At 39.0% G+C, this 11,469-nt stretch overlaps 1 protein-coding gene across 1 annotated transcript; it reads left to right on the top strand.

Annotated features, from left to right (window-relative positions):
• Positions 1 to 1,875: 1,875 nt before the first annotated feature.
• Positions 1,876 to 9,335, top strand: RSL24D1 (ribosomal L24 domain containing 1). The gene is made up of 6 exons (XM_063445699.1): positions 1,876 to 2,018; positions 3,366 to 3,479; positions 5,238 to 5,310; positions 8,026 to 8,089; positions 8,186 to 8,271; positions 9,048 to 9,335. The coding sequence occupies exons 1-6, from the start codon at positions 1,938 to 1,940 to the stop codon at positions 9,119 to 9,121; spliced, it is 492 nt and encodes a 163-aa protein (XP_063301769.1). The 5' UTR covers positions 1,876 to 1,937; the 3' UTR covers positions 9,122 to 9,335.
• The last annotated feature ends 2,134 nt before the right edge of the window (positions 9,336 to 11,469 follow it).

The following is an 11,469-nucleotide window of genomic DNA, read 5'->3' as shown; positions in this document are numbered from 1 at the left end:
AGAATTACAAAAAAAATAAAAAAATAAAATTGTCTGAGTTAAGCTTCCATATAGACATAATGTGGACCATGTTTTCGTAAGTTGATTTTTGATTAGGTTGTATTTTCGTTTAAGTTTGACTCATTTTGTGAAGTTCCTCTCATTACATGTACTGCATCACCATGCATCCAAGATCCTCAGCTACATAGAACTGGGTAACTCTGTAAAACCATCGCACATGTCCATCACCGGATCATTATGGAGTACCTACACAAATGTACCATATATATCATGTCACTGTTGGATGCTGATTGATAATGTACTGTTCAATGACAAAATCTATAAACAGTAAAAAAAAAAAAGAGGATGAAACTATCCCTCAGCTTATGAACCATGAAAGTGGGCACTCTCAGCCTGCCTAGACAGAATTGACAGTGATAATGTGAAGCGTTCAGAATTATCAATGCGGCTCAGGTGGGTGCAACCCCTTGGCACCGGAAAGACCCTTGATTTATATGAAACCATTCTTAAACATGTTGCTATTAAACTGAGAGACAGTGGCAGTGAACTCTATAGACTCTGTGCAGCATAACCACTAGGCCATTTTAACACAAGTTTACATGTTTTATGGAGGAAAAGGGATAAACGGGATGGTTGTATGATGCTATAGAACCTTAAACCCTCCTTCAATGCTATTGCTCTCCATGGATTGTGAAAAAGCTCCGGGCGCCGTGTGTGAGTGTCATGTTGGGGACAGGAAAGGGAGATAGTTGCATGGCTTTTCAAGGATAAGGTGTGGGGAATGTATAAGCACGCAGCATACAGCCAGACAGCTTTCAGTTACTACAAGAAAAAAAAAAAAAAAACATATTACAGGGTTATTCACTAAAGTAAGAATTCAAAGTGAATTTCAATCTTAAGGTCAAAATAGCCAAACTGGGAACATTCTCTAAGTCACATATGCGTTCAGTTTGGCAACGTAGGCCTCAAATTTGAAATTAACTTTGAATTCCCACTTTAGTAAATATCTCTGCAAATATTGCACTCCACTGTGGCCGAGAAACTAATAAAAACAAAAAAAAACTATTTTCATCTCACAATTACGAGGATCCATTTAATCTTCTCCTGAATCACTCAAAATGGCTGCCCACACTAGGAAGGTGGCAGATACAATATATCATCAATGTTCATATGACCTACAAGCAAGAAAGTAGCGTGAACTTTATGAGCCAAAATAAAAACAAGTAAAATTAACTATATACGGGTGTCCTAGAGCCATCCGGCATCTATAATAATACTAGAATCGACAATGAGGTTCCGCTGTTATGCAGGTAAATTGGGCTATTTAATTCTTCACGTGAATTAACCCGTAAACTGCTCGAAGTGAGTTGGAAGTGGCAGAGGTTAACACAGTGAGGGAGTTTAAGTATGCGTGGGATAGGCATAAGGCTATCCTAGCTATAAAATAAGGCCAGGGACTAATTAAAGTATTTAGAAAATTGGGCAGACTAGATGGGCCAAATGGTTCTTATCTGCCGTCACATTCTATGTTTCTAAGTTGTTGTGGTTACAGTAAAAGGCGCACAAAATGTTTAAAAGACGTAATAAACCCTTAAACATCTGCATTTTAGAAAAAAAAATTAAATCTCTTCGTTTAGGACACAAACTCTTTGCGGATTACATTAGTTGTTTATTCCATGGACAGTTTATACTGCACTACACCTATTTTCTGCAGTGCACTGCCGTGATCTGCCAGTAGATGGCGCAGATCTTCAGACGTTCCGGGGCTTTCCTGCCGCCGCCGCCGGTCAGCAGATGGCGCTGTTAATCCATTCGCTGCACAGCACTTTCCTCTGTCTGTCTGTGTTTGTGGCGGAAGTCTCGGTGATCCCGCGCGTGTCACTTCCTTTCAGGCTGCGTGCTCTCAGCTGTGGTCTGTCTCCGGGGGAGCCGCCACCATGCGCGTCGAGAAGTGTTACTTCTGTTCGGCCCCCATCTACCCGGGCCACGGCATGATGTTCGTAAGGAATGACAGCAAGGTGAGGGCCGGCCCGCAGCCCCCTGGTACCGGGCGGGGGGAGGCCCAGAGCTCCTGATACCAGGCGGGGGGAGGGGGATATACATAGAGGAACACACAGGGCGGGGATAGAAAGTCAGCTATTTATTGATAATGTTAAAGGTAACAAAGCTCGCATTATCCAGACTCTATTATAGTGCTAGCCGTAGACACCAGTAACTGAGCATCATGGGAAATGCAGTCCAAACCTTCTGGTGTGCCAACTACTAGTTATACTTGCTCTATAGGTAAAACCTGATTTGAGTATCCATGGAAGTCTCTCTATATAATTATAAAGCGCCAACAAATTTTGCAGCCGTGTACAAGGATATATAGATTATATTTAAATATTTTTTATATATATATATTTGTATATAAGGGGAAAGCTTTTATTGTGGTTAATTCACTTAATTGTAATCTGGGAAAGCTAAAGCAAATGATTTGAAACAATTCTCCAACTCCTATATAGTCAGAGCGTGTCTAATTTAGCCTATAAATGCTGCCATTCGAATTTAAGTTCACTACAATTTGGAGTTCAGATTATAAACCCCCTGTTTGTGTCTATGGTATTTCAACAAGCAGTTGTGACATGTCTGGGAAAATATAACACACCAGTGAGTGCCATACAGCAAGCTGTGGCAAAAGTTGTGCCTTCATATCTTACATTTGCGGAGGAACGAAGCTTCTTGGTACAGGAAAAACAATAAAGTTGATGGCTAGAAATGTATGTGAGAAGATGTATGCACAACAACCCTCCTTTAAAGGCACAGTATAACCCAGGTCTTGACAAATTTTCTTAGAATCTAGGAGCCAGCAAAAAAAACGTTAGTCCGGTTTTTCAATGGCAAAACTAAAATTCTTAAAGGGACACTGTAGTCACGAGAATCATTACAGCTTAAAGGACCACTATAGTGCCCTGAGGGTACCCCCACCCTCAGGGTCCCACTCCCATGGCGCTGAAGGGGGAGGAAGGGGTTAATCCCTTATCTTTTTTCCCAGCGCTGGGACAATCGCGCGCGCATTCAGCCAGTCTCATAGGAAAGCATTCTCAATGCAGGGAGGTGTGACTAGGGTTCATAAACAAAGGGATTTAACTCCTAAATGGCAGAGGATTGAGCAGTGGAGGCTGCAGGGGCATGTTCTATACACCAAAACTGCTTCATTAAGCTAAAGTTGTTCAGGTGACTATAGTGTCCCTTTAAAATTCCATATTTAGAATGTTTTTTATATGTTCCTGTTACAGTTCTGCATGCATGATGTCCTAATTTTTATTTTGCACATTTTGATTTAACTCTCCCTTTTATTTTGGATGATTGCTATGTCTTGTTAGATGTTCCGATTCTGCCGGTCAAAATGCCACAAGAATTTCAAGAAGAAGCGCAACCCCAGAAAGGTCAGATGGACCAAAGCCTTTAGAAAGTCAGCTGGCAAAGAGTTGACTGTGGTGAGTATAAGCAACATTATAACATTAAAAATAAGCATTTATTTTTATTGTTATTTCTTGGTAGTTTTAGACTATAACTCCTCCTCCCATCAAATAAAAAATGCAATATTTAATCACTTTTATCAAATGATAGACTGTCTAGACTGTCTCTGTTCTGCACCTGCTGCTTCTCTTATTTTTATTTATTTATAAAATATTTTACTGGGAAAGATACATTGAGATTTCTCTCGGTTTCAAGTATGTCTTGGTCAGTACAATGGTTTGTGTTGGGGTCCTACAGGTCATGTGTGGAAAGCACCACACCAAAACAAATTGATACATTTCCAGATTTCTGCATCATCATGCTGAGTGTAAAGACTTAGTCTTCACTAGGAAGTACCTGTAGTGTCTGTCACTCTGGCAGCTACTACTAGCATGGTTATGGCAAAATATTAACATTGCTGATTCTCTGCACATGCCCAGTTCACACATTGCATGGAACTAAGCAGTGAACCAGGCAAAGTGCCTTTTGTGTGACATGGCACAGTTACATTTTTAATTTTCCATTCATGCTAGTATATGTCACTTGGACATCTGCTAGGGATTACAGATGACAAATTTGGTTAAGAAATCTATATGTTTGGTGTCTGCAAGCAAAGTATGGATATACTGGACCTTGTACATCCACATAGAGAAGCACTGTATTGGTGGAAAATTGCTATTGCCATGCATGCACCATGTGTCTTCAATGTTTCATCATAAGTAGCATCTGATTGCACAGAAGTCATCAGTATTGATGACTTCACAGGAGGAGGATCGCTGCAGTGAGGAGACTGTTCCTAAACTGAAATGAAGGTAAATTTAATGGCTTTTTTTTTAAAAGAATAAAAAAAAGGTAGAGGCAATATTCTAAATCTATGGGGCACATCTAATTAAAGGGTTTCTCCAAGCACCACAACCACGTCTTTGATTTGGAATGGTCATGGTGTCTAGAGTCTGTATGTGCAGCTTTTCTTTTTGAAATGCTGCACATAGAGAGATTAAACCCTCAGCCCTTTAGTTGAGTGGTGTAACTCCACCTCCGCCAGCATCATGAGCCAGCCCAGAACATAGTTCCAGACTGGCTAATGCTAGTTCTGTGTAAATTTCACAAAGAAGTAATAGGAACTGCACTCAATCCACATAAGACAAATGAGTGCCTTAATTAGACCATGGGCCAGCCCCGCAGAATGTAGATACCAATTGAAGATTCAGGCATTCCAATGCTTTATAGGCACATTGATGGGCATCAGGGGAACAAGTTTCCACCCACAAATGGGTCTTTGTCAAGCTACTACACACTAGCAAATACAAACATTTTATAAACAGTGAAATAAAGAGTGCAATAATACAATCAACAAATTAGTGGGTAAAATAATTACATCTGTAAATCTGTGTAAAATGGCATTTTAGAGCCTCTCCCCACTTTCCTTGCCTCTTCTGTCCTACCTCAACCTGACCTCTCCGGCGTCGGGGAGTGACGTCTGTCAACAAGAAACCAAAATAAGTATTTTATTACACTAGTTTTTGCTTGCAGTAGCACTTTAAAACACATTGTACAATTGAACACAAATGTTCTGTCACATAATTTTTCTTGTATGAATGAATGTATAGTATTCTTAGAATTGTAAATATGATCTCATAGCCATTCAACTTCCACACAGGTTTCAGTGCAATGTTGATCATATTCTATTCTCACAAATGCAACTATATTGTATTCTCTCTCTTTGTTGGAAACAGGACAATGCTTTTGAATTTGAGAAAAGAAGAAATGAACCTGTTAAATACCAGAGAGAGTTGTGGAGCAAGACAGGTAAACTTTTTACATTATAAATGCATTATGAATAATCCGTTATTGTAATTGAAGTGCAGTTACAACTCTCTCATATCTGGTCATGCAACAAACTTGGCCTCACTAAGCACTTAAACACCTCAGCTCTCTATAATGTGTTTTTCATTAAATGCTTGAAGATAGATTTTATTGTTGTGTGCTGCCACACTTGTTGGAATATGGGGTTGCAGTTTGCATTTACTATATTTACGCTCATATTTTTCAATATATGGGCAGATAAAGCTGGACTGGATTTTATCGAGTCATGTTAAGAGAATGGCTTCAGCTTGTGAAACACAAATGTGATGCAGAATCAAAAATGATGCTCTTTATGGATCTGAAGATCTCCCCTGACACACATCTGCCTGTAATATCTCCCTGTGCATTAAAATTTAAATGATGCCATTGATTAGGCTTGTCATCCCATGCGCATTGGGCATCTAATGCTCGGAGAGCTCCCTTAACTCGCATTTAAGCATCTTCTAGTTTTACCGAATTTAGCATACTGGAGTCACTAAAGGTGGACTCAACCCCGCACTGTAAACATTGCAATTTCTCAAAGGTGTATGTCAATGTTTTACATTGCAGGGTTTAGAGGACAGGGACACTGCACCAAAACTACTTTTTTTTAAATTATAAATTCTTTATATTTTGTGTGCATAGATTATACAGATAAAATTTTTCTGGCCATGCCACAATAGCTATCACCAGGAATTTAGTAGACAGGTAAATACAATGGTATGGCATGAGTAACTGTGCACATTTTTTAAAGTGTGATAACAAACAACAAACGGATAACACTAGTAGAGTGATATTTGTCAGTGGTTGAGAAAATCACCATAGCTTAGCACTCAGGTTATCTATACTGACGCGTGTGCCCCGGGCACTGAGTGATTGACTCTAGTTTGAACGTGTTAGCAGAATGAAGTGAGGTTTACAAGCTAGTCTGGTTATGCTGGATTGAAAGAAAAGAAGGCAAATATAACAACATTTTAAGAGGAACAGGCTTAGATTGGAAGCCACTGGGAGCGAGCAGTCTATACTAGTACATGTGTCCTTGTGAGACCCGGAGGGGAGAAGGGGAGGGAGAAAGGTATGATTCTTTCAAAAGTGTCTGTTCTTAGGTGGCATGTGTGGATCTGTTGTCCCCCTTAGGCATGTATAGATTGATCATAGATTGGCATTTACTGTCCATGGCAGGTTAATAGGGCAGTTCTGCATGGAGCCAGATGATGAGCTTTTCCGGGTGCCAGCGGGTCGCCTTTTGGCAGTGACAGGCTTGGTTGGCTGTGATATGCGTTGATGGGTTCATCGAACCCCTCCGGTTCTTCTCCCCATCCAGGGGGAACGCGCGTTGCGGGTGGGTTGTCTGGGGTCAGCATTGGAGTTGTCGCTGTGTCCTCTGCACAGTGCGTCGTCTAGGCGTCTGGTGTAGCTCCATCGGCAGAGCGGTACGTGGTTGTGTTGCGCCTCCGCCATCTTACCCGGCGCCCCTTAGTCTGCCAGAGGTCCTCCCAGTGTGGACCGGGATGTCCCCCCGGACATCCCGGGGGGACATCTCAGGTTGCCCATTTTAGCCAACAGACCCGGTTCCTCCGGAGCCTCTTCACCATGCGACCGGTCAGCATGGCGGCACGGCCACGCCCCCCCCCAAAAGCTACTTTTTAAACTTGACTGTAGTGTCCCTTTAATGACATTTCATTTGGGCTAAATTGCACTCAAGTGTTTCACATTGTGCCATTTTGATCTGCATAGCTTGATGCTTCATAGATGTTATAGCAGGCATTACCGTTTTAGTATTGTACTTCACTGTAGTTAAAGGTATATTCTAACCACAATAATAGCCTATGTTTATTGGCAATATTGTCCTCATCTCATTCCCTGCACACAGTTGCTTGTTACTGTAGGGATCTGTAAAAATTGCTGCAACAATAAAACCTTCCCGTTTCCCACAGACGTCAGAGAAGTAATTTATACTTCCTTGTTGCTGAAAATCCCTAACTCCCCCAGTTGCTCTGAGTCCATGCTGCAACCGTGTTCATGCAATTTAAATAATGTGTTAAAATGGGTGCCACTTGCAATCTGGAGTCTCAATTTTAGCCTGCATAGGCAATACTTGAATCCCTCTGAGATTGGACACAGGTTTATGGTGGAGCTCTGCTTTTTGCCAACCTCATTCTTGTCCATAAGACAAAGTAGTCCCTGTTTTATCTTATGGTATCTTTTGGATTGAGTAACATCCCAATGCATTCTTATCAGTATTTCATAAACAATATATCATGAAATTCTGAAAAATGTAAGATATGCTATAATGCTTGGATGCTGTGGCAGCTTTGATTAAAAAATAAAATACAATTCATTCTTTCCATTCTTTAAACTGATTATAATGCATTCTATTTAAATGTATAGCTGGTTATATATCAATATGACTAAAATAAAATTGCCTGGCTATTTTTAACCCTTTCTTCATTTATATATCTGCCTGTTTTCTTTATGTGCCTCTATATTGTGCACTTGGATTTTAATTCCTACAAGTATAGTAAAGTGGTAATTGATGGTCTTTTGATTTGAAGTTGCTGTAATCAGCTGTCAGTATTTTCCCGGCCATCCATAATAGAGCTTTGTTTTGTGCAATGCATTAGTATACAGATGATGCCTATTTGCAGTAACATGATTGTTTCCTTGAATTGTTTGCAGTTGAGGCAATGAAGAGAGTGGAAGAGATTAAACGGAAGCGACAGGCTCGGTTTATCGTGAACAGGTGAGTGCATTTGATTATTTCTTTTATGCACATCAGAGTTTCAAATTGCTGACATTTTCAAATAGAGATTAATACCCTTCAAAAATTATCTTGTAGACTGAAAAAGGGTAAAGAGCTGCAGAAAGCACAGGACATCAAAGAAGTCAAACAAAATATCCACCTCATTCGTGCTCCTCATGCAGGTAAGTTGATTTTTTTTATTATTAAATCCAGTAACCATCTTGCATGGCATTGGCATCTCTGCTTCTGATGCTGTATCAGTATACAGACTATAAGATTGATCATAAATTTGCATGAGCACTTAGAGTAAAAGGCTATGTATCCTGTCGCACAAATTAAAAAATTAAACAATATGGGTCTATGGAACATTTTGAATGATATGATAGACCATGTGCAAGTACATGAATATACAGTAGGCATCTATTAGTCAGAAATAAATTAGTATTCTGCTTTCATCACGTTTTATTATTGCCAAAGCCATATAAGATAATGTTGTCCCTACTTTGCCTTATATTTGTCTCTTTTTTGGGGTTGGAAATTCAATTTAATTCAAACACTATACTAGCAACTTTTTTACAAAGATGCTTATGTGTAAAATACATACATTAAACTTGAAATAATTTTCCATAAGTTTTTCTAGCTATGTATAACACAACTTCTCTAGTACACCGCAAAGGGATGTGGAACATTAGTTGACTCCTATTTGATTGACATTACACTTGCAAGGCAGATTTTAAAGCTTTCTTGTACTTATGCGTGCACATGCATCAAATGAAATTTGTGAACGCTTTCCCAGTTATACTTCACATTTGGTATACTTTCATTTCACTAATCCAGGGTAGAAATCCGTATTAAACATTTAAACATACTTATTGGTGTAGTGTAAATCGTACAAGCCAGTTTATCACAACCTGTCAGTCCCAGCCTGTCATTAAGTTTTATTTATTTTTATTTGTAGGAAAGGCCAAGAAGTTGGAAGACAAAATGGTTCAGAAATTGCAGAAGGATGTGGACATGGAAGACGATGCCTGAAAGCATATGTTGTTTGGCAATGCTTGCCTTTATGTCATATTCTGGTGCTTTGTGGAAACCTTTTAAGCAGCACTTGGAACTGTATTCTGAATTCATGTCCTTACGTTTTTGGAAAGGATATAACGAAAGTAAAAACTTGTACACAGTCAACCTATGTTTATTTTTCTGTAGAAAGTCTGAAAAATAAACAGTTTTTTTTGTTTCTTGTCTTAAATTGTGTGTACATTATTTTTAATTTTTTCTTCAATAGCCGAGGAATACTTTTAGTGGGTCTAGTCTATATGAGAGGTGTGATGTTTACTGTAGCAGCACAGTCTTTCTAAGTGCAAATCTAGGAAGCATGTAATATGCACTTTTTTTTGTTGTTGCTGAAAAGTAATTGGATTCCCACCCCTCCAATGACCTACTGAATGCTAAGCAGATTAAGTAGTGTATTTGTGCACCACACCACATCTGCACCACAAAGTAAATAGAAGTTCTGTTCTGATCCGTTATCATGAGACCTGTGACAAGATATCATATACAGTTCTTAAAAAGATTTACATTTTCATTGTCCAAGTGGATTTGAACAATGCCCACAAAATAAAAATGTATAAAACCATTTTTCAGGAAGACTTCCTTCAGTCTTTAAAGAAAATCTTAATGTTCAAGGTGGTAGGCCACCAAAAAAGGAGCTTTGTTTTTGGCAAAGCATTGGTGGTCTGTAGGCAACCAGACCACTTAAGCTCATTGAGGTCGTCTGGGTGCTGTGTCCCTTCTGCAGCACTAAGCCTACCAGACAGCAACTGGAGGCCCTTCCAGAATCGTAACAGACTTTTGGTCCGTTATCTGACGCTGGACGTCCCCATGCTCTGCATGAGGACCTCCAGCGCCAGACTTTTCCCCATAGGAAAACATTTGTGGCGCATGCGCATTAGACACCACTTTTCACTGGAAGGAAGAGGGGGCAGAGCTTTGACCCATCGCCGAGGAACATCTGCGCTGGGATAAGGTAAGTAAAGGGTTTTTAAGCCTTTTTTTTTTTTTTTACCGGGGAGGCAGAGGGATTGGTAGTGCCAGGAATACAGCTTTGTATTCCTGTCCTACAGTATCCCTTTAATGTTAACACTTGGGGGAATAAACATTTTCACACACACACAGATACAAGACGACAAACAATATATTGGTGTTTTTACGGCAGTTCTGGAGAGTTTTCATTGAGTGGCCAGTGGAGTTATCCCTAGGCTGTAATGTAAACACTGCATTTTGTCTGTATAGACCGTGTTTACTGAAAAAAGCCTGGAGGGAATGATTCTACTCACCAGAACAAACGGCATAAGCTGTAGTTGTTCTGGTGACTATAGTGTCCCTTTAACTATTGCTCACAGTAAACGAGATAAAGCAAAATTAAGTCGTCAGAGTAACTTTTATGGTGAAATGTCTCCTTTAATACTAATTTATTAATATGCAGCCTGCTGAAATTGTCATGATGTGCTGGTTAATTTTAGTTTGCTGCTTCTTACCAATTTTGTATGCTGGGTATCATTTTAAGAGATAATTAAGAATTAAAATATATTCCGCAGTGGTATCTCAGCATGTTCCCCGACTACATAGGTTATGCTAATACAAAATGAAGTATTTTTCATATTTCCTTGAATTTCCAAATCTGTGGGAGTTTTTTAAATTCTCAGTGATGTTCTGTTGGTTACACGTGTTATCAATTACAAGTGCTTTGCATATGAGACGACTAGAATATTAAAAAATAATTTATACATGTTTACCTGATGTTGGTTTAATTCATATACAGTCTTAATTAGTAGTTCTTGCTGTGCTTGTGACAATTATTAGGGATAACTCGTAAAATGTAACTGCAACATTTATCAAAAACTACTGATGTACTGGATTCCAAAGATATTTGTTATAGAATATCTTACTATTTTCTAAAGAAAACATGATATTGTAGATATTAAACAACCACTCATATATTGCAGTTTTTAATAGCTTTAAAGTATCAATTTATGAGAATGTAGTTGGTCACACAAGCACCAAATAGATCTTAATTGCTAAAATAACATTTTAAACTTCAATAGAAGCAAACGTTTATGCTGCTTGGATGTTAAAAAATGTCCTTGCAGGTACACTGTACGAATTGTCACACTAACTATTACCTGACAATTGATCACAACAATTTGCACAGCATCTTAAAAAGAACTTGTCATTCTGTCCCCATTCATTCTTTTGAAGGATCCAAGGTTTGAAAAAAACGTTTAGAGTCTAAAGTGTTCAATAAATAATTAGCAGGAAAGGGATAAAGAAAAAACCAAAATCAATACACTGAATGTCACAAAGACAACTATGGGTAATAGCAC

This window comes from Pelobates fuscus, chromosome 3 (assembly GCF_036172605.1).
Source record: "Pelobates fuscus isolate aPelFus1 chromosome 3, aPelFus1.pri, whole genome shotgun sequence".
NCBI lineage: Eukaryota > Metazoa > Chordata > Amphibia > Anura > Pelobatidae > Pelobates > Pelobates fuscus.
The sequence above is the reverse complement of the archived record's forward strand: the minus strand, read 5'-3'. Positions and strand labels throughout refer to the sequence as shown.

Coding starts and splice junctions, on each gene's coding strand:
- RSL24D1 (XM_063445699.1), top strand. CDS start 1,938: ATGCGCGTCGAGAAGTGTTACTTCTGTTCGGCCCCCATCTACCCGGGC. Junction 3,480..5,237: donor CTGGCAAAGAGTTGACTGTG/GTGAGTATAAGC, acceptor TGTTGGAAACAG/GACAATGCTTTTGAATTTGA. Junction 8,090..8,185: donor GCTCGGTTTATCGTGAACAG/GTGAGTGCATTT, acceptor ATTATCTTGTAG/ACTGAAAAAGGGTAAAGAGC.